The 22,463-nt window shown below is 51.5% G+C and overlaps 1 protein-coding gene across 1 annotated transcript in view; it reads left to right on the top strand.

Annotated features, from left to right (window-relative positions):
- The window catches only part of Dglucy (D-glutamate cyclase), a 48,318-nt gene that overhangs the window by 12,711 nt on the left and 13,144 nt on the right, over nucleotides 1-22,463 (top strand). Inside the window, 8 exon segments of the mRNA XM_058577849.1 lie at nucleotides 1,168-1,321; nucleotides 4,227-4,425; nucleotides 7,450-7,600; nucleotides 8,684-8,806; nucleotides 11,200-11,385; nucleotides 11,388-11,402; nucleotides 15,997-16,085; nucleotides 20,025-20,322. Coding sequence (XP_058433832.1) covers nucleotides 1,168-1,321; nucleotides 4,227-4,425; nucleotides 7,450-7,600; nucleotides 8,684-8,806; nucleotides 11,200-11,385; nucleotides 11,388-11,402; nucleotides 15,997-16,085; nucleotides 20,025-20,322 — 1,215 coding nt within the window.

Raw genomic sequence — 22,463 nt, 5'->3', positions numbered from 1 at the left:
GGGGGACAACTGGGGACTTTTCTATTCATCTCCAGCAGGGGGAAAAACACAAAACCTAAACATAGTACCCCCCAAAGTACATTTAATTAAAAGGGAACAAAGAAGCTTTGTGCATCTGAAGCCTCCCTGATTTGTTGTATTAAAAATCCAATTTATCCTCACAATAGGCTCGGGAGGGAAGAAGCAGCGGGTAGAGTAGGGAGACTCTGAGCTGACTGTCACCCCTCCCGCGTTGCTCCAGGTCATTTTCGTAGTCCTGAAGAGCACGGCAGCTTCCTTGGCCTTTCGGCAGCTGGTTGTCCCACACAAGACCCAACAGATTCCTTCCCCAAAAGATCAACCAATGGCCGATGCCACAGGTGAAAAGGCACCAAGCCACACCAGGGCAATGCGTGTGACAACCACAGGGTGGCGCCACTCCGCAGCCGCCAGAATGGCAAACATGGAAGGCAGGAAGGCAGGCAATGCCAAGGACTGGGGACCAGCATGCCTTTGGCAGCAGATGGCCAGGGCCACCGTGGGAAGCTGACTATATCTATCCCACAAACCCAGGTACCTGCCAAATAGCCGCGCACACACGAACTCCCAAATGCATGTGCTAAAGTGTTCACGGGGGGCACAGTGTCTAGCACCCCCAACCTGGAAACTCCTCAAATGTCCATTAGCAACAGGCCCGAATTACATACATATGCTCATCAGTAAGGGGGACGGACAGCTTTAACACAATGATATTCAAGATCGTCCCAAGTGTATTGTGGAGTGAAAGAAGTTAGACTCAGAACGCACCTAGTGTGTGGTTTCACTGCATGAAGTCCAAGAAAGGCCAAAGGAGTGTGTGGTGTGAGGAGTCAGGGGAGTGGTCACCCTGGCAGGGGGCGGTGGCTGGAGGGCAGGAGCAGGTCTTTCAGGGGTGCCGATAATGTCTGTCTCTTGATCTGGATGCTGGTTACACGCTATATTCATTTTGTAAAAATTCACCAAGCTGGACACCTTCGGGCACCTTTCCCGATGTCTATAATGTTGTAATCAGAAGTAAAGTAAAGAGCACTGCCCAGCATGCCCAAGGCCCTGGGTTCAACCCCCAGCACTGGGGAAAAAAGTGAAATTTAAAAGCGTCTGCCAGGCAGCGACTCAGTGGGCCCTTGTCCCTCCTCCCATCCAACCCAGGGTTCCGGCCAGCCAGCTTGGTGGTCCTGCACAGGTCCCTGGTGCCAGCCTTCGAGAGGTTCTGCCAGGCCAACAGTGGTCCTCTGCCCCTGCTGGGCCAAAGTGAGCCAGAGTAGTGGATGTGGCCCACCCTGGGTGCTGTCCCAGGCATCAGGTAAAAGCCAGGGTTCCTGGGAGTCAAAGCTTGGGAGTGGCCACATGTGTCGTCCAGAGCCCTCTGTCCAGCCCTGAGGACCCCACAGTGCCTGGCACAGGGCCTCGCTCATGACTGTTGCCCAGACGGAGCTGCCCTCCCTACTGTTCCCACTTATCCCCTGTCCCTTGATCCCATCCCTTGCCTCTACATCAGGGTAAAATTTTGGGATTTCTAAGAAAGTCCAGGTCAGGAGAGATCCCTTGGGCACTGCCATCTGTCACTTCATCACTCACTCCAGAAAGCTGCCTGGGCAGGGTTAACAAGAAAAGGATCACACCTCGCTCACTAACCTCCAGCGGCCGACATCACCCGCGTTGTGTGATTCCGCGCAGACTTTTCAACTACAGCAGTCCTCCCTCGTCCAGGGTCTCAGTGTCCACGGCTTCTGTTGTCCACAGTCAACTGAGGTCTAAAATACGAGGTGGAGAATTCCAGAAATAAATAATTCAAAGTTTTAAGCGACTGTTATTAACAGTGTGAGTTAGCTTTTCATAGTGACGACCAAAATACCTGTTAAGAACAACTTAAGGAAAGATTTGTTTGGGCTCTTAGTTTCAGAGACAGTCCATGGGTGGCTGGCTCCAAGGCCGAAACATCATGGCGGAAGGACAGAGGAAAGCTGGTCAGCTCATGGCAGCCAGAAAGCAGAGAGAGGCAGAGAGAGAGAGAGAGGGAGAGAGAGAGAGAGAGAGAGAGAGAGGAAGCGGCCAGAGACAGAGTCCCTGAGCCCACGCTCCAGTGACTTCTTCCCCTAACCGTGCCCCACCTGCCTATAGGTACCACCCAGGAGTCCATTCAAATTATTAATCCATCGAACAAATTGATCCTCTGATGAGGTCTGAGCTCCCACAATCCACTCTTTTCACCACTGAACAGCACTGCAGTGCTAACTCATGAGCTTTTGGGGGAGCATTTCGAATTCAAACCACGACACAGCTAATTGTTATAATTGTTCTATTTTATTATTAGTTATTATTGTTAATCTCTTACTGTGCCTAATTGATAAATTAAACTTTATCCTAGGGGTGTGTTATGGTTTGAAACTAAAGGTTCCCCAAATCTCATGTATTGAAGGCTTGGTCCTCGGTACAGCAGTGTTTAGAAGTGGGGCTGTTGGGGTATGATTGGATCATGAGAGCTCTGACTTCATCAGTGGATTAATCCATCAGTGGATGAACCCATACTGGAATGGGTTTTGAAAGAAGGGATTTGTTATAAAAGCAAGAACTCTTTCTGCTTCCTTGCCACCATGAGGTGAGCAGCTCTGACCAAAAGACTTCATAACTGCCTTCCTTGCCCTAGTCTCACCTTCTCCTCCCCTTCCCATCTTCTACTCTCGCCTTTTCTAAATCTAAATATGATCACATGACTTTCCTGTTTAGAAGCTCTCATGGTCCAATCATACCCCCACAGCCCCACTTCTAAACACTTTCTTCAGTGCCTTCCTGTGGCCCGCACCGTAGCCAATCTCAGGACCCACGGTGATCCAGCCCCAGCTGAACTGCTCTGACCCAGATACTCTAGTCATCCCCAACCCTCTCTCCAGACAGACAGCACCCCAGGGACTTCCTGTCATTATCATTTTGTGAACTCCAGGGATGGAGACCCCAGGGCTGAGGTTGCTCCTTGAGGTTGCTCCCCTGATTCCTGCTGTACCACCAACTCAGAGACTCCTGGAGCACAGCCCCCAGTGGGCCATAGTGCTGGATGCCCCCACACTTTCCACATCCTGTTCCCTCTGCCTCGATGTGCCTTCCTCCTGTGTGACTGGAAAATTCCTATTTATGCCTAAACACCCAGCACCAACTCCTTCATGGTTACATGGTTGGCTTTCCTTTACTGTAACAAAATGCCTGACATAAACAACTTACAAGGAGGAGAGGCTTATTTGGACTTGTGGTTTCAGACCATGACTGGTGCTGTTGCTTTTGAGCCTATAGTGAGGCAGAACACGGTGGCAGAGGGTGCATGTTGGGGCAGAGCTGCTCACCTCACGGTGCCTGGAAGCAGGGGGCAGGGGAAGGGGCAGGGGTCAAACATCCTTTTAAAGGTCACACCTCCAATGACCTAACTTCCTTCTACGGGGCCACACATCCTAAAGGTTCCTCTATGTCCCAATAGCACACAGGCTGGCAACCAAGTCTTCAATGCATGGATTTGGGGGGACAATCCAGTTCCAAATTATTATGATAAGAAAGAGTGGGTTTCTCCCTTCCCTGAGTCACTCCTCTGCCTGACCTGTCACCACTTCCTGCTCTGCATCGCAAGCACCTGTTTCCAATGCATTCTCACCGACCAGTGTAGGATCAGGAGCTACTTAGGGACTGGGATGGTGTCCTGTCTATTGCTACAGCTTTGTCACCCAGCGTTGTCTAGCAAGGAGCAACAGCGTGATGATTTGGGAGTGAGTGAAGAACAGGCTCGGGACTATAGAAGGCTCCTGATCCTACAGAGGAGTTTCTGTAAGAAGAGAGAAAGGACTCAGGCTCCGCCAGTTCTGAAAGCTTCCTGGAGATATTGTCCTCTGTCCCGTGTGGTCTGCTGGCCCCACCTCCATGGCAGAGAGAGCACCACTGTTTTTTCTTGCTGGCTTGGCTGGTCTTGGGTGGGGTTATAGGAAATATAATGGGTGGTGGGGGCTACTTGATATGCATGCCAATTTAGTCACCTCCAATCTGGTCATGTTTCCAGGGTGCCAACCAAGGCCTCTGCTGAAAACCGCTTTCTTGACCTTGCCACCAAGAAAGTGGGCCCGAAAATTCAACCCTGGACGACCCTTGCTCACCCCAGTCCTTTTAAAAAATCCATTGCCCAGGACCATATGGAGGGTCTGGGGCCTATGAGCTTTGCCCTGTGTCCCCAGGACAGTCTGTCCCCAGTTCCAGAAATATGAATGTGGTGACTGCGCGGGCTCCCTGATCTCGCTGGGGGAGTACTTGGAGCAGCTGAAGGACATGGTGATCTTCGTCTTAGACTGCAGCTTCTCCCTGGAAAGGGCCTTGGAGAAGGTGGGGCTCCCCGGAAGAGACCCAAAAGGTCTCAGCCACGCAGGAGCATACCAGGTAGGCACACAACCCACCAGCAGAGAGAGGCCTTGTTGTAGGGACAGGCGAGGCAAGGCACAGAAGACAGCAGGAAACAGTTTTATTTGGCTGCAGCCAGGTCCAGAGGGCACAGCGTTTGCTGTAATCAATCAATCCCCCGAATCCCGAGTTCAGGGAGTTTCAGAGTTTTATACCCAGCATGTAAGGGAGGGGCTCAGAAGTTCACAGTCTGCAGAAGTTCACATAAAAGCAGCTTTTTCTTTCACTGGTTTGGGCAAGTGAACCCTTCAAGGGCAACACCTGAGAAGCGGGGAGCTTCTTCTCCCCTTTCTTTCCTCCCCTTGCCAGCTGTTACCATGGAGCCCAATTGGTATCTTCTCTTATCTTAGGAATGTGGACATCTCTGTGAAGCCCAGCTCCAGGCCAGAGGCCTTGTTTGCACATTTCTTCAAAGTCCTATACTGGATACATTTGTGAACAACTAGTAAGGGGGTGTCCAGCACCTGGAGTGCTGGTATCTTCTCAGCCAGTGGCCAAGTAAAACAGGGTGACAGGAAAATAGGAAGTTTATCTACAATGGACTCTTTTGCAGAGACTCTTTTCCTGACAGTTCTAAAATCAGCCATGGAGAAGATTCCTGGAGAGGCCCAGTTAAGTCTTTTCTGTGGAGAAAAGGGGTGCTACTTCAGCCTGAAAATGTGGGTCCGCTTGCATTTTCCTGTGGTGGGGAGAACATTGGCACAGAAGGCAGAAAATCTAAGTTCTGTCCCCAACTCAGCCACTTTTGCAACCCAGGAAAAGTCGTTCACCTCTGAGCCAACCTCTCGCCCACCCACCTCCAGTACTGCCGTGACATCCAATGTGGCCCTTCTTGGCAGGGCATTGCGACCGTGTCCACCAAACCTGTCTGGAATGTGTCTGGGTCTTTTAATTTAGGGCCCCTCGGTGAGGTTTTTCAAACACCTCCCTGGTTCAGGTGCACATCTCTTCAAGGAAAATGTGGCTGGCTATGCTAATGCCCGGGGATTTGTGGCAGGGCCTCTGCCAGCGGCTAGCTGCTATGTTATGTCTGCACCAGGAAAACCTGGTCTTGTTCTTGGCTGGAGGTGACTGCACTGCAGTTGGCTCCCCCTGGGCTGAGCCTCTGATAGATGTTGTAACCCTTCCCTGTGCCTCTGGGCTTTCCTTCCAGCCATCACCTATCCTGTCTGTGGGAGAGGATTAGCCTGGCATTCCACAGACCTCTTCCTGGACAGGAATGTCTGAGCATTCTCGCTGCTAGGTCAGTGCAGATGGTGACGTTGCAGGTTTCCTTATTCATGCAGGACTCAGATCGGAGATTTCACCCTGAGCCTGCAACGTTTATTAAAATGTCTGGTTTGGGCTCCTGCCAGAGAGGCCTGAGCTGCCTCTGGTCAGAAACAAGGGTGTCCACAGTCTGTGCTGCCATTCACAGGGAGCCATGTGCCCGACAGGTTTTCTTGAACTAGGGAAGGGCGGGGATGGTGCTGTGGCTGCTGGCTGGGCCCCAGAGCAGGGTCCAGCCCTGGAACTTACTAGCATTGGAGTAGGTGAGGGCTGGGAGGGCCTATGGCTCATCACACACAGCCTCTCATTTGAGATGAGGAAACTGAGGCAGAGAGAGACAGATAGACAAACAGACACTTGCTCAAGTCCCAAAGCCAACTGGAACCTGGAACCCCTGTCTCCCATCTATATTATGTCAACGAGGCAGGTGTGATCATTGAGGGACGCCTCGTGGAGGTGCAAGTGTGTCCACATCATGTGCTTCACGTGGCCGTGGTTGCACTTGTACCATACTCACTGTCCCCGGAGGCCTGACAGTGACCCCTCTGCTCCTGGGTCCTGGGACAGGTGGTCAGGCAGCCATCTTGGATCCTGCTGTCAGCCAGGAGGAAAAGCCACCTCCAGACAGAGGCCCCTTGGCCTTGGGGAGTGCTCCTGGCTCTGCCAGTGGCCCTGGAATGGAACCTGTCCCTCTCCCAGGGCCGTTCCGCAGACACGGGGCTGGCAGGCACACCCAAGTTCATCCTGTGGCTGCCAGAGTGGGAACAGCAAGCCCTTGAGGTGACGGCCAAGGCTTTCCCAGGGGATGACAGTTCTGGCCGCATCCTAAATCTTCCATAAGCCCCACTGCAGGGACCAGAAACCATTGAGGAGGGAGAATACACACACCCCGGCAGTGAAAGGCACCGGTCACCCTGGGCGACTTCTATTGAGACAGGGGTGAGGCAGGGCCCCGGGAGCTCTGGACGACTCTTTCCAATGTGGAATCTGGGGTTGGAACAACAGCAGCTCCTCGTGGGATATTCTGCTCCCTTGCGTCTCTCCACCTGTGATTCTCTCAGAAGTTCCTTGTCTGTGGTCCACGGGTCCCTTGGGACCCACGGAGAAAATTCAGAGGGTCCATGAAATTGGATGGGAAAAAAATACCTTTTTTATTTTTATAACCTCAAATTGAAGCACAGGGTTTCCTTTAGTTATGAAAGTCAGCAACACGCGGTCGCCTTACCAGCAGACCTGATGGCCAAAAGAAATCCCAGATATCTTCATCACAACCCTTCCTGGAATGTCAAAAGTATCCCACACGGATCATTCTTCAGACTCACAGTGGTTGTAGATCGCCATTTGGTTCCTGAAGCTGTTGACGGGAAAGCACACGTACTGTGGCCTCACATTTTTTCAAGAACTAGTAACTTCATGTTGCAATAAAGCTGGTTGCCACTGGAATCCTATGAATTTTTTTTTAAGTGGTTAACAGCATGACTTTTAACCACAGGGCGTCCGTAGCTGCAGCAGGCCCCCAAAGGAATCCATGGCACATAAAAAGTTAGGATTTGCTGTTTTAAACCAGTGGTTATCAGCAAACATGCCCATCTCTATGTCACCTCCAAGTAGAGGGCGGATTTTTATAACAGCTCCTGGGACCTCCCCCTTCATTCAGCTGCCTTGAACTCTGGGTGCTCAGGGCTTGGATCTGGGCTAAGACGGTTTTCTAACATTTTTTACTTGATTTGACAGACAACAGTGCCTGGTGCCCCGGTTGCTGGTTTCTGCTGCCCTCTGGTGGCCACAATGAGGACTGTTCCCAAAGACAAGCTGGAAAGGCTGCTGCAGGCCCCTTGCTCCATGGGAGGTGACCAAGGACAACCCTTTCACACTGGTGACCCAGGTCAGTGCCCAGACTTGTTCATGATTCTCACAGTGCCTTGGAGGACTCAGGAACTTGCCTGGTTCCCAGGGCCTGGGGGGAGGGGTGGGGATTGCAGGGCCTGGAGGAGGCCCAGAGGGTCCTGGAGCGGCCCCAGGGCTGGGTGTACAGAGGCCCCCCGGGTTTAAAGCTGCTGCCCTTGGCGGGCTCGCCAGCCTCACTCACTGGGATCTTTGATTATGGTGAAGCCCCTGTGAACTTCAAATGAAACTGGGGGAAGCAGAGGGTGGCAGCAGGACTCTTTGTCCCAAGATCTGAGCTCAAAGCCACCTCTAATCTGGTCAGTGGCATATGTGGGCGGAGAAGGCTCTGTTCCCTATTTTCCCTGGGGCTGAAACCCACTGCTTCCCAGAGTATGAGCTCAATCTGAAAGTGAGTAAAAGGATCCAGGGGTGAAGGACTGTAGTTGGGAAGCTGCCCGGGCCTCTTGGAGCTGGCAGAAGGCCTGATAAGAGTCTGGTGTTGGCCCTGGGTGAGACCAACGTACAGAGATTGCCCAGCTGTGTACCAAAAAGATTTTTTAAAATCATGCAAACCTTGGCTTCTGTGAAAACACAATCAGCATTTGCTGCCTTCCTCAGGTAAAGACAGCTAGGACCACCCACCAGGAGGGGGTCTGCTGAGCAGGCCTAGCGTCCATCTTCCCTGTCCTTGTCCACCATGATGGCCACTCAGGTTGGAGGTGCTATTGGTGGTAAGCAACAGAGGTTCTGTGCAACGCGACTCAGTCTGTGTCGAGAAAAACTGGCAAACGCTGGCTTTGTTACCAACTGCAATGAAAGTAGAGCATTGGGCTCAATGTCTTCCGGAAATCACATCATGGAGTTTGAGTTTCCGGTTTCTGGAACCCTATCAGCCAAGATGGGCCACAAGTTATGGGGTATCCTGAGTTGGAAAGTCTCCTAGTCCCCTTCTCCTCCTCCTCAAATACCATTTGAGATAAACCTGAGACTAGGGTTCCTTTTGGAGAAAGAACCATACGCTACTCAATGTGGAGGGTACCTGCCAGGGGAGTGACCAATTTTTTTCTCTCTCTACCTGGAGAACTGTTGGGAATCAAAGCACTCTCTAGGCCTGACTATGGGGAGCCCGTGGAGTGGTGGCCAGGGGACATCCCAGTGTTCTGGCCTTCTCCACTGACCAGCCTCGAAGCTGTCAGCAGCTGCAGTACGTTGGGGGCACAAGGGGGCACCTACTTCTGACCTAGGGAAGAGCCAGTGGCCCGAGTTCTTGAAAGCAGAGGCTTAGAGGGCAACGATTTCCAGACCAAAGCCCGAAACAAGACTCTCTGCGTCCTTAACCCCAGGGTGGGTCTCCTCGCCAGAGCAGCTCAGAGCTCAAATACATTTCATCTCTAAAGACTCACAGCTCATCCAGACAGGAGGACTAATCTTTAGCTTCACATCTTGGAGGTTGGTAGGGCCCTGAACACAAGATGCAAAACCAAGAAACACAACGAACCAAACCATTTCACATTGTCCAGACATCCTTCCGTATCCATGGGAACTGACTCCAGGAAACCCCCCCATACAGGATACTAGAATCCATGGGTTCTCAAGTTCCTTATAAGTGACAATATTTTCATATCACCTGCACACACACACCCGTATACTTTGTCATCTCTAAATGCCTCTATGACCTAATATAATGTAAATACTTAAATAGTTGAACACTGTATTGTTTAGGGAATAATGACAAGAAAAAATGTCCGTACATGGTCAGTGCAGACACAGTTTTTTTCCCTTTAGACTATTTTCAATTCACAATTGAAATACAGAGGCCAATTGTATTTAACCAGGTAATTGAAAACACCGTCAGTACATTTTTTCAAAGAGCACAAGTGATATTACAATGAAGAGACACTTGAGGGCACCCTCAGCAGTTCACAGTAAAAATGGAACATTACAGAAACAATAAAAATAATAATTGTTGCAACCCATTGTCTTAGAGCCAGGAAAATTCTGGCCTGGTCAGCCACACTTGCTCTAGAAGAAATAGAACTTAGTGTTACTTTAGCTTATTTTGGAAGCGTTCACGAGAGTTTGGCTATCAGTACTTGTAACAAGAAAAGATTCTCTGTAATAAGGTGAAAAGATACGCCAAGATTCCCCAGGATGCTATTTATTCATTTATTTAACATGCGTTCATTGAACACCTACTAGGTTCCAGGCCTGACCCAGATCTTGGGAATATAAAGCTGCATGAGACCAGATGGAGCCTTCAGAGAGCATGTGATCATTTGGGGGTGGGGTTTGAGGGAGCTGTGTACACAACCTCACACGGGCAGTACTCGTGCCTGAGCACAGCAGTCTCTGGTCCCCTGCCATCAGACACCAGGATACCCTGCAGAACTCACCGCCACGGGCCGCCCCATACACTCCAGCCCTTTGGCTCCGGTGATAATTGTGTATCTGATTGCAAATGAGAACAAATAACATCATCAGTCAGGACAAACTTGAATCATTCTTCAGCTTCGACCTTTAAACTCTGATTAGCAATTGACTGTTCTGATGGGTGATGGCTCTGGAGTGGCCATGTTCGGTGCTATCTAAAATACAGAGAAACAGCGACAGCACCCTGCAGACCGGTGGTCCTTCCCTGTATGCGTCACATCTGGAAGGTGTGTACCTAGCAGTAGGTTTTCCTTTTGAAACATGGGCTGGCTCTGACTTTCTTCACATCTAAGAAATTCTACTGTTACGTGAATCCGAGACATTGTTATTTACTCAATTCACCTCTATGTTTTTTGAACACCTATTATGTGCAAGGAATTCTGAGATGAACAAGCAATGGTTCCTCCTCCCGAGGAGCCCAGCTGGGTGAAAGCAGCCTGCCCAAGGACAATAGTAACCACTGAAGGCAGAAAGGACCAAGTAAGGACCAAGCAGCCAGGAGCCAGGCGCAAGGAGAGAAGCTGAGATACCGTGTCTGGTGCAGTAACGCCAACCAGCATTTACTGAGGGCTGACTGTGGCAGCCACTTGGCTAAGCACTTTTATGTGCATTTTCCAATTTAGTACTGACAACGACCCCCGGAGGTATTATCATCGTTCTATAATCGAGGAAATAAGTGTAGAGAGGAGAGAGTCACATCTCAAACTCGAGTGTGTCTGCCACACTGAAGCTGCTCCTTGGTAACTATGCTGCAGCACCTCGCACGGCTGCGATCTAGTAGGGGAGAGTTTTCTTAAAGAACAAAATTAGCATAAGCTGAAGCAAAATATAAGTGCTACGAGAAAAATAGAAACCACGTTCCCAGTGTTCGCAGCCAATCTAACATTCCCTGGAAAGCAGACGGAGATGCCGAGATGCTCTGTAAACACTTGGTGGTCTCCATGGCTTCAGCGCTGGCCCCAGCTGTGACTGTACCTCCTTTCTTTTGTCACACTCGACTACCTCTGCTTTCCTAGAACTCGGAGGCAGCTGTCTAAATGGGCCTTCGGTCCTAAGCTCTGGTCTTGGTGCCGCACAGGCCAAGTTGGGGCGTGGGTGCCATCTTGCCATCCACAGTGGGCAAAGACGAGAGTGGCCGGGCCCAGTCCTTCCTGTCGTGTGTTGCAGAGGCTCCAGTGGCTTTCACCAGCACTCCAGGACGCACGGTAATGACCGCCCTGAAGGATACAAAGACTCGGACCAGCTGTCTCAGCCCTGAGGCGACCCCAGAGGTCCACCACGTTTCCCCAGACCCTCTGCACTGTAGCATTGCATCAGCTTCCGCTGTTCAGAAGATCAGAGAACTGGAGGCGACATCTCCATAGACCCAGGTAAGACAGAGCAGTCACACCCAGTGACCTGGAGAGACTCATTCCCTGCTGCAGTGCTCAGGGAGAAGGGCAGGACCTGGGCGGGCTGCAGCTCGAGGGTGGAACGCTTCACCATCAAGAGGCATGAGGCCTGGGTTCTATCCCCCTGCCCCCCCCCGCCCCCGCGCACACACACACACAAAAAAAAACTCTGCAAACTGGGTCCACAGCATGAGTTTTTTAAATGCTCATCCTGCATGTGAATCCCAAGGAGGCTGGAGGTCAATGCACCCAGACGCTAACGTTGGCCATCTCTCTAGGCAGTGGGCGGTGGGTGATCTTTTTTCTTTATGACTTTTCGCTGCTGTTCTAAATGTCAGCACTGAACACAGGAAGGGAGCCTGAGGGGAGAGAGTGCCCGCTGGGCACCTTGCTACCCAGAACCTAATGGGCCAGGCAGAAGAGAAAGAAAGGGAGAGTGGCTTCTAGGGGCAACTGCCCCCATTTAAAAGAGGCTCCCCACGTATTCATTAAGGTGTCCAATTTCCCCCCCGTTAGTGCCATTGCCCTGGGTTGGACACAGATTGGACTTTTACACTGGGCAGAAGGTGGAGGTGGGGGCTGGACGGCTCCCCCTTGAGGTCTGGGTGGGCTACAGCCTCACCAGCTTCCAGCCAACCTGCAGAGTGTACATTGTGCCTCAGGGAAGGGCCGGCAGGGACGGCTCCCCTGCGGTCTGTGAGTCATGGGCGCGGGACAGGCTCTAGGATCCTCCAGGCGGCTGCTGATTCCAAGGAGGAAGAGGTTGGCTGAGGGCCTTTGGGGGCTGTGAACTTCCCCTCCACCTACCTCCAGGAGCAGAACCCCAGGCGGCCAGCAGAGGGCGCTGTTTCGCCCGCTGTCTGGGAAGGGCAGACTGGGTTCCCGGGGTCTGTGTTCTCAAGAGCCACCTACCTGAGTCAGTGGACAGGACTTCCAGCAATCGTGCTTCCCTCCTGGGCTTGGGGAAGATTCCTGAGCGTCACTCTGTGCCGAGCATCATGCTGAAAGCACTACTTGTCCCATCTTATTAAATTCTGCCAGTGCCTGCGAGACAGCTATCGTTAACTTCACTTAACACACGAGGAAACCGAGGCACACGAGTTTAGGAAACTCGTCTAAGTCCACATAACCTCCCAGTTGGTCCAGGGGAGTTTGAACCCATGTCCACCGACTCCAGTGCCCATGATTTATCCATGTTGGCTAAATTGGAGTCTGAGTCCACCTGGTACGTCACGGCATCACCTGGGCAGGTAAAGGGAGGTTCCGTCACCCCCTGGCTCACAGTCCACTCCTTCATCTGCACCTTCGTTTCCCAAGGGATTCCTGGATCAGATCCGTGGTGGGCGGCCCCCACGGAGCACAGAGGGGTGAGGCCAGTCTGGGGCAGTGAATTCTTGGGCCAGACTCTCAGGACCCAGACAAAGCTGTTTCCGGTGACAGTGTAAGACGACAGCTCCTGGCAGGGCCGTGGAGCAGACAGCCTGGGACCCTGTCCCCTGCTGGCCGCACTGTAGCCCGGAATCTGACAGAGCAGACCAGCCTTAGAAATGGCGGCTTTTGTCCCCTGGGGCTGGGAGCAGAGATCATGCAGTCATGAAGCTTCCCACTAACCACCGGGCCCAGCTGCCCGCCTAATCTCTGGTCTGCTCATTCCTTTATTCCTCCTGTAGGGGATGTGGCTTCCTTTGCGTGCAACACATGTAAGTTCAGCCCACCACAGGCAGAGCCAGGACCCTCCCATGCAGCGGGCAGGTGTGCATGGTCTCTTGGTGGATCGCGGATGGATTGTGTGTGTGTGTGTGTGTGTGTGTTGCTGGGGCTGGAACCCAGGGTCTAGCCCACATGCTGGGCCAGTGCTGTGCCTCTGAGCTACATCCCCAGCCCCTGGGTGGATATTTTCTAAACTTTGCACGTATTTTCTTCCACACACACATTCTTGCCCACGCTGTTGGCTCTCCCACTTAGCACAGGCTCATGAGGAAGAGGAATTATTAACTCAGCCATTCACTTAAAATTTAAAAAAAAATTAAAAGGAACTGGGAAGGGTACTGACCACAGAGGGGATGAATCCTTTGCTTAATAAGGGTGATGCGAGAGGTCAAGCCCAGCGCCGCCCGGCAGTGCCCTGGCAGACTGTGCGTGTTGGGAAAAGGAGGCTCGGAGGCAGATTAATGGCTGTCTGGACATATTGATTTCATCTTCTAAGGACCATCTTAAATCCTCAAGAACAATAGATGATTTTGATTGCCACTATATTAAATAGGCAGACAGGAGATTTATGACAGCGTCCAGGGCACTCAGAATTATTCAGCAGGCATGAGAGTCACATGGTGTTTTTTTAAAAGGATCTTGCACACGAGGTCCCTGGAGAATCTGAAGGAATACCAGGGATATAGGGGGACAGTAATGATTTTTGCACTGATAATAAAATCATCATAAATGGATGCAGGGATTTTGGTTGACCAAACACCCCCCCCCTTAGTGCTCACCATGCCCTATGGAATACAGTACTTCCTGATTGTTTCCTTTAAAAAGCTGTATTCTTCTCCCCTCTTATCAACAGTACTTCATGCTCATTATAGAAGCATCAAAAAATATATGAAAGTTAAAAAAAGCACTAAAATTTATCAGAACCACATTGCAATTAGCCAATATCGACAGTAATTTTTTTCTTCACTCTCAAACCTCTGCAGGCATGCATATGGACTAGAATTCTAGTACACTACTTTATAACTTGCTCTTTGCACTTTTGAATATATAGTGAACGTTTTCTATATCACAGTCTTCCACAACGTCCTTCTTAATGTTTGCCTAGAATTCCATTATATTTCTATGGAATGTTATCTATTTATAGAAATGTTCTGCCTTTGATTAATATCCCAGTACTTAACCCCATAAATAATACCATAGTGAACATCCTTATCACTAAATTTGCCTACACACTCGTGATTTCTTTACTAGGTATGCTGCAGACTAGAAGTGGGTAGCTGTCTCTGTGGAATGTACAAATCTAAGATATAGACAAAACTGTTTTAGTTCCCACTTGGAAAACTGAGGCTCAGAGAGGTCAAGAGGTGTGGCTAAGGACACACAGAAGTGACTTGCTAGCACCTGCACAGATCCAGCCTCTGGATCATAAGTTCAAGGCCAGGCTGGGCAACGGAGCTAGACCCTGTCTCCAAATTATGGGTGTGGTTCAGTGGTAGAGTGTCCCTGGGTTCAATCCCCAGATTCATAAAAGAAAAAAAAAGAAAAGAATCCGGGTCCTGGGACAGCAACATGGTGCAGGTGCTCTGTAGAGCAGTATGGCAGCTGCTTAAAACATTAAAAATAGGATTCCCCTCCATCCAGCACTAATCACAGTTGTGGTAAGAAACACATAACATAGTTGTCAAAAAATGGAAACAACCCAATTCTCTGCAGATGAATGGATGGACATGCAAAATGTGGTGTAGACGCACAGCGGAATATTACTCAGCCTTGAAAAGGGAGGAGATTCTGACACAAGTCACAACATGTATGAACCTTGAGGACACTTTGCTAAGTAAAATAAGCCAGTCGTGAGAGGACAGATACTGTATGATTCCACTTATAAAGGAGGGACCTAGAGTTGTCCAGTTCACAGTGATGGAAAGTGGAATTTGTGTTGCCAGGGGCTTGGTGGAGGGAACATGAAGGCTTGGTGTTGAATGGGTCAGAGTTTCAATTTAGGAAGATGAGAGTCCTTGAGATGGGTGGTGGTGACAGTCACACAAGGTGAACGCACTTAGTACCACCAAATTAAAAACGGTTCAGATGATGGATTTTATATCTTGTGCCTTTTTCCACAGTTAAGTTTTCTTATGGAGTGCAGGCTTAAAGCAGGCACCTTGGGAGGTGGACGTGCAGGTGAGCGCCTAGAGCTGCCTGCGCCACCAGGATGCCTTAGAGAGCCGTTGACACCCTGGGAGCCGCAGTGAAGACACTGGGGAAGTCCAGGGAATAAGTAAAGATGGAGCAAAGGACCCGGTTACCCCCAGGGACCCCTCCAGGGAAGAGGAGCCGGAGGGAGGGAGAGCAGAAGGAGCCCATGTGTGGCCAAGGGCAGAGAGGGTCTCGGGGGCAGGGGATGGCCCAGGTCTGGTGCTGCTCGCGGCCAGCTCCGTTTCCGTGGGACCCTGCGCTGAAGGGCACTTTTTTTTTTTTTTTTTTTTTTTAGCAGCGGCTCCCCCGGGAGCTGGGCTGGGCAGCTGCTCTGTGGCTGCGACTTAGAGCTGGGGATGGTTCTACTGGATTCTGCAGAACTTTCATTACATTTGAATGAAGAAAAGAATCAATCTGGCCTTTTGATGACAGTGATTTCAGTCCTTTGGTGACTGAGGCCCAGGACACATCCCAGAGGAGGAAAGGCGGGAGGCCGCCCTGTCCTGGAGACCTTCCCTGCAGCCCAGAGGGGCCGCACCTTCCCCCTTCCTTTCAGAGGTCCCCACGTGTCCTTCCTCAGGTGCCACCCCCTCTGGGATGCCCATGTTCTCTGCCCTGTTGGTCCCCTGGGCCCCCTGACGGGTACCTACACCCTTGATCCCCTTCTGAGGACGTGAGAAAGAGCCGCCTCTGCTTAGTGCCCCCTTTGTGCCAGGCAGTCGGCGGGCGCCACCTCAGGGAGCCATCACGGCCGTCCTGGTAGGTGGGCGTGACTTGGCAGAGGGGGACACCCAGGGCTTGGGTGGCTGGTAGGAAGTGGACGAGATTCCCACCTGCAGCCCAGGGAGGGGCTGGGGCTCTCAGCCTGTGTGACTTCCTGTCCCCTGTCCCCTGTCCCCAGTCCCCCAGTTATGGCCCATCACTTCACAGGTGGACCGTCCTGACCAGCCTTCCCCGATGACCACCTCGTGCCTGCCCCTCAGACGGGGCGGCAGCCAGGCCCGCAGCAGGGCCTCTCGCAGTGACCCTGGTCCTCACCTCAGCCTGCCCTGTGGGCCCTCAGGCGCAGCCGCTCACAGAGGGCCCGGGGCAGCTGAGGGATGGAGAGCCTGAAGGAGCCCCTGCCCTGAGGCTGCATTTGTGACACAAGCGTGTGGCCTTAATGTAGAGAGTAGGGAGCGAGAAGTGGCCTTACCCTTACGTGACAGTGTAGGAGCCGGTGATGGGGATTATGGAGATGGCCGAATCGCCTCCAAAATACCTCCTGGTGCCCGTCCAGGAGCCCTGCAGACCCAGGAGGCCTGCAGTATCATGCGGGAGACCCCTGCCCCCGGCTCTGTCCCCATCCAGCTCGACATGAAGAAGCCTTCATCCTGGGCCCACGAATAAACCAGATTCTACCCCAGATGGCTGTGAGATAGGCGGGCGAAAGCTGGGTTTGTGTGTATTTTGCTCATGTTCTACCACAGTCGGTATTATTTTTATAATTAGAGCAAGTGGGTTTTTTTTTTCTTTTTTTCAAGACCCAAATTCATCTTGGAAATCACTCTCAAATAAGTAGCTAACCCAAGGCTCGGTCTCTGGGGCTTTCTTGAATTTCCCTGAAGGTATGCAGTTGGTGGGGGGGGAGGTGGGAACTTGGGGTGAGAACTGGAGTCCTGACACTGACCCCAATACTTGGCGTTGCCCAAGCTGTTCAGTAGCTCTGAGCCTTGGTTTTCCTCTTCTATAAAATGGGAATAACAATGGTATTTATTCCACAGAACTGTGAAAGAAAAGTGAGAGTGTGACGTCCAGTGCCCAGTGGAGGGCCACACACTGTCACCGTGGGCACGTAACTGTGTGCCCAGCGCTCTCCCTGGCTGGCACAGGCTTGGTCCGTGTGGGGTTCTGGGCGTCTTACATGCAACGTATGTGCTTGTCCACGCTGGCCTGACTCCACGCTCCTCCGTGCCAACCTAGAGCTTCCTTAGCACCCTGTGTCCTGGCCTGGACTGACTGAACAGCGTCCTGCAGGAGGACATTGTTCCAGAGTGGTCTTGACGACCCTCCAAAGGAGCCCTTGGGGAGTGAACTTGAACTTCCAAAACCTAACACCAGGCCTGATGTGTCCATCCTTTGCCGTTTTCTTCAAGGTGCTCTGAAGACACCGATCCCAATGTTAATTACCAAGGTGAGAAGACGCTCGCAGGTCCTGTGCAGAGACGGGGACCCAAGTCACCCAGGTATGTGTGTCCGGTCCCAGATCAAGTGCCCGATGGGAAACACCCACGTGCTCCTCACTCCCCGCAAAGCCTCTGCACAGCCCCGGAAGGTGGTCTGCAGGGCCCCTCTGTCACAAGAGGCGGGGAGCTGGGGCTGTGCCAGGGCTCCGCAGAACCTCTGGAACCAGCCGCTGTGTGGCAGCAGGGAGAAGCGGCTTGTCTTCTGACAAAGGAGGGGAATAGGAGGATTTTTAAAAAATTATTAGCAGTTTCAAACCACAGGTCAGGACTCATTAGATAGAAAATCCTTTCAGCTGGGGGACCCTGGCTCCTTTGGATAGTGGAATGATGGTGGCATTGTAAAGCTGGCCTGTTAATATTGAGTCAAGCTCCTCCCTCCCCCGTCCTCTGCTTCCCAGTGGGGGCTGTGGAGTACATTCTGAGGCCGCCTTGGTGGCCCACCCTCTCAAGGCACAGGGGATGTTTGACATTCCAGCACAATCAAAGGACATGGACAGGCATGGAGATTTTTTTTTTTTTAAACATTTACAGTGCGCAATGGTGCGCACTTGTCATCCCAGTGGCTCTGGAGGCTGGGGCAGGAGGATCGCAAGTTCAAAGCCAACCTCAGCAATTTAGAGAAGCCTTAAGCAACTTAGAGAGACTCTGTCTCTAGATAAAATATTTTTAAAAGGGTAGGGATGTGGCTCAGTGATTAAATGCCCCTTTTGGGTGCTGGGTTCAATCCCAGTACCAAAAAAAAAAAAAAACTTTTACAGGAAAAGGTTTTTATGTTGTGGTAAAATACACATAACAAAAACTGTGTTGCCATATCACCCCCAGAGCCTCATGCAAGCTGCACATACAATGCTCACCACTGAGCGCCAGCCTGTTTCCCATTTCCCTCATTCTTTTTTTTTTTTAAGGTACTGGGATTGAACTCCAGGGCCCTCAACCACTGAGCCACACCCCCAGCTCTCTTTTGTACTTTGTTTAGAGACAGGGTCTCAGTGAGTTGCTTAGTGCCTCATTGTTGCTGAGGCTGGCTTTGAACTCGGGATCCTCCTGCCTCAGCCTCCCAAGCCACTGGGATGACAGGTGAGCGCTGCTTCCCCCATTCTTCAGTGTACAGTTCCCAGTGTTCAATGCATCCACAGGTTGTGCAGTCACCACCTCATCCATCGCCAGAGCTCTGTTCCTCTCCTCAAGCTGAAGCTCTGAACAGGTTCTACACCAACTGCCATCCCCCTCCTCCCAGCCCCTGGCCACCACCATTCTACCTTCTGTCTCTATGATTTTGACTCCTCAAGAGGCCTCATAGAAGGGGGTCTTGCCTTTTTGTGAGTTGCTTGTTTCACTTAGCAAAGTGTCCAAGAGTCTCCCAGGTTGCGGCATGTCTCTGAATTCCCTTCCTCTTCAAGGCTGAATAATATTCCCATGTGCGGTTAGCTGTTCATATATCAGTGGCCCATGGGCAGCCTCTCCCTGTGCCTATTGTGAGTTATGCTGCTAGGAACATAACATGGGTGGGTGTGAACCTCTTCAAGTCCCTGCTTTCAGTTGTCTTGGGTACATACCCAGAAGTGGGATTGCTGGATATGATGGTAATTCTATCTTTAATTTTTTGAGGAACATCCATACTGTTTTCCATGGCAGAGTTGAGGTTTTGAAGAACTGCATCGTGAGGGGACTTAGATGTAAAAACACCATCTATGTGCTTCAACTGTATGATGGGATCATCAAAACCATATTCTTGCGGTGTACTCCTGTCATCCCAGTGACTCAGGAGGCTAAGCAGGAGAATCACAAGTTCAAAGCCAGCCTCAGCAACTTAACGAGGCCCCATCGACTCATCGAGACCCTGTGTCTAAATCAGATACAAAAAAGGGCTGGGGCTGGGGCTCAGTGGTTGAGTGCCCCTGGGTTCAATCCCTGGCACCGAAAAAGAAAAAAAAAACATATTCCTGCTAAAAATACAACCAACAGCAGCAACAGCTGGCACTTATGCCTGTAGGTGTGGGGCTCTGTGCCAAGACCCTCCTGTGCCCCTCCTTGTCTAACCCTCTCGGTGCTGTGTCGGGTGGCTCTCCCACATGCTGGAGGCTGGGAAGGCCCGTGACACATGGACCCGGCAGGGGACCCAGTGTGGCTCTGCCGGCCACGCCATCCAGGCCCCTCCTTCCCCCCCCCCCTCTCTCTCTGGAAGTTCATCTAGTGTTTGATTCTTTCGTTTTCTGTTTCAAATTCTGTTTTATTTCTGTAAAGTGAACAAGAACCTGGAAGGGGGACACGGTGGGCCACCTCTGGGTCAGGCGGCTCTGTCAGTGGCCCCCAGACATCCCAGCCACCATGACCTCCTGCTCTCGCAGCCTCCGGGTCTAGTAAGGAGAGCGCTAAGGACCCCACGGGCATCTTAAGATCACGTGATGGTCTGGTCCCAGGAGAGGCCCCGCACAGAGCAGGATAACAGAGTCCAAAGACAGGACCTGGCCAGGCTGCCGCACTCCCCGGAAGCCCTCTGCCCTTGCTCCCTGGCAGATTTGACCACCTGGTGGCCACAGAGCGCGGGGAGGGCTGCCGATGGCAGGCGGGGAGGATGAAGATCAAGCATGTGGTCGATGCCACTGACCACCTTTTCCTCGCAGCACAGAGGATTCCTGGAGTCTCTCCAGCTGGTGAGTGGGTGGCACTGAGGACTCCACCAAACCTCCTCTGGTCGGCCGGGAAGACAGTCTGGAAAGGGTTACGCGGGTGCAATGGCTCTCCACTCCAAAGACGCTCTGTTTATCACGGCCTGTGTAGACACTAACGATCCCACTGTTCAGGACATTCCTCCTCAAGGAAGGGGAGCCACACTTAACAGGGCTTATTCCATTTGCCTGACTCTACAGTAAGGAAGACAATAATAAAATAATAGTAATAGTAACCAAAGACGCTGGCATATTAGTTGGGTCCTATAGGATGGAATGTATCGTGTGTCATTCATGAAACATCGATTTTTAGTGTATCAGATCGATGAAGAGAGTCTGACCACCCCTGACAATGGAACTCTGGTAATTAGTGTTTGCACAGAACTTGATTTTTTTCCAAGAGGATCTGCAGCCACTGTATAATTCAGACCTCTTAAGATCCCCGCAGGGGACGCATCGAGGTGCCTCATCAATTACTTTGGCTGGTAGAATTAGGAACAGGGGCCAGACTCTGGGTCCCTGAACTGGTTTGGAATCATGCTGCATTTATGAATTTCTGAAAGTTTTATTGTAACCCCCAGGAGACCAGCTCCTCTCCCCGCGGGGGTCCCGATGGGGCAGGGGCAGGCAGGCGCTTTAGGCCCTCGTCTGTCACTCTGTGTCTGGGTTCTCTCCATCCAAGCACTTGAGAGTGTCCCCGCCTCATTAGTCCCCTTTGACTTTTGAGGTTTTGACAGACAATGAAAGCCTTGTGGGCTCTTAGAGAGTTTCTGCAAACCTCCCGCCTTTCCCAGAAGAGGCCGGGTGTGGCCCTGCCGTGGGGCTGGCCTGGCTGGCCTCAAGTTTCCTGTCACTCTGGGCAGTTCTGGGGGGGGGGGGGAGGGTGGAGAAGAAAAATGTCTCCCATTTCCAAGGGGCAATCAGCAACCCGGCTCTGGAGGAGCGGCTGGCATCCCTTCCCTTCCCATGGAAGGCACCCCAACCTGGACGAGGACACCCCCAGGTCCCTGGCGCTTCCTGGCTTGGTCTACCCCTCAGGAAACCCATGGTGCCGTGATTCTCCACCAGGCAACAGGCGGTCATGGTCTAGAACCTTGTTCTGAGAAACTTTTTCAGGATGTGACTGGAAGACACGTGGTCATTCACAATGGTCTAGTTCTTCTGGCCGCATCTGGGAGTCGGGCTCGTGTCTCCACCATCCCCCAAAGAATTCCAGCCCACAGCCCAAGCCCTTTTAGAAGTGGGCTCAGCGCAGCGTTAGCCCACTCTGCAGCGGGAGGAGGAATCTGGTCTGGCTCTGAGGCCCCGGACGCACACCAAGCATGAAAGGTTATCAAGACAGCTGTCACCACGTGGCCCAGGCTGGTCCCAATCTCCTGCACTCCTCCTGCCTCAGCCCCGAGGACCTGGCACTGGGACTGTGGCACATGTCACGAGGCCCGGCTTAGCTGACCTAGTCCACAGCTGGCCTCCAGAAACACCTGGACACGGGATCAGTGTCCTGTGTCAGAACACCCCTCAAAGGGTACAGGCTGCAGGGCTTGCTGGATTTCCAAAACTCTGGTTTCTTCAAGGATGGAGGTGTCCGCTAATTCTTTTTAGCAGGTCTTCCTATCTTGACCACCATAAAACTTGTTATGCAAGTTAACATACTAATTAAGAAATGGGGCTGGGGATGTGGCTCAAGCGGTAGCGCACTCGCCTGGCATGCGTGCGGCCCGGGTTCGATCCTCAGCACCACATACAAACAAAGATGTTGTGTCCGCCGAAAAATAAAAATGTTAAAAAAAAATTCTCTCTAAAAACAAAACAAAACACTTCTTAAAAAATAAATAAATAAATAGCATTTAGAGGGTGGAAACTTACTCCAACTATAATGTTTAGAGGTGGGCCTTCAAGAAGTGTTAGACTGGGCCATTAGGGACGAGCCCCTATGATTGAATCCTGGTGGCTTTTTAGGGAGACACACACACACTCTTGTCATGAAGTGATGGGGGCAAGGGTACTCACTAGAGCCTGAACCATCCTGTTGGGACTTCCAGCCTCTACAACCAACAGCCAAAAACTTTTTTCTTTATAAAGTAGTCTGCCTTGGGTATCTCATCATAGTAAAGAAAATGGCTAATACACTCACTGAAAGACTAAGATAGAATCACAAGGCTACAGAACACTTTCACTCCTACCACATCTTACGTCCACATTACCAAAGGCCCATTTACTGCAGTTCTTTTTTATTTATTGAT

Source organism: Marmota monax, unplaced genomic scaffold (genome assembly GCF_021218885.2).
Source record: "Marmota monax isolate L192 unplaced genomic scaffold, Marmota_monax_Labrador192_F-V1.1 WCK01_AAM20220418_F8-fsc00017, whole genome shotgun sequence".
NCBI classification, from domain to species: Eukaryota; Metazoa; Chordata; class Mammalia; order Rodentia; family Sciuridae; genus Marmota; species Marmota monax.
This window is presented reverse-complemented; position numbering and strand designations above follow the sequence as displayed.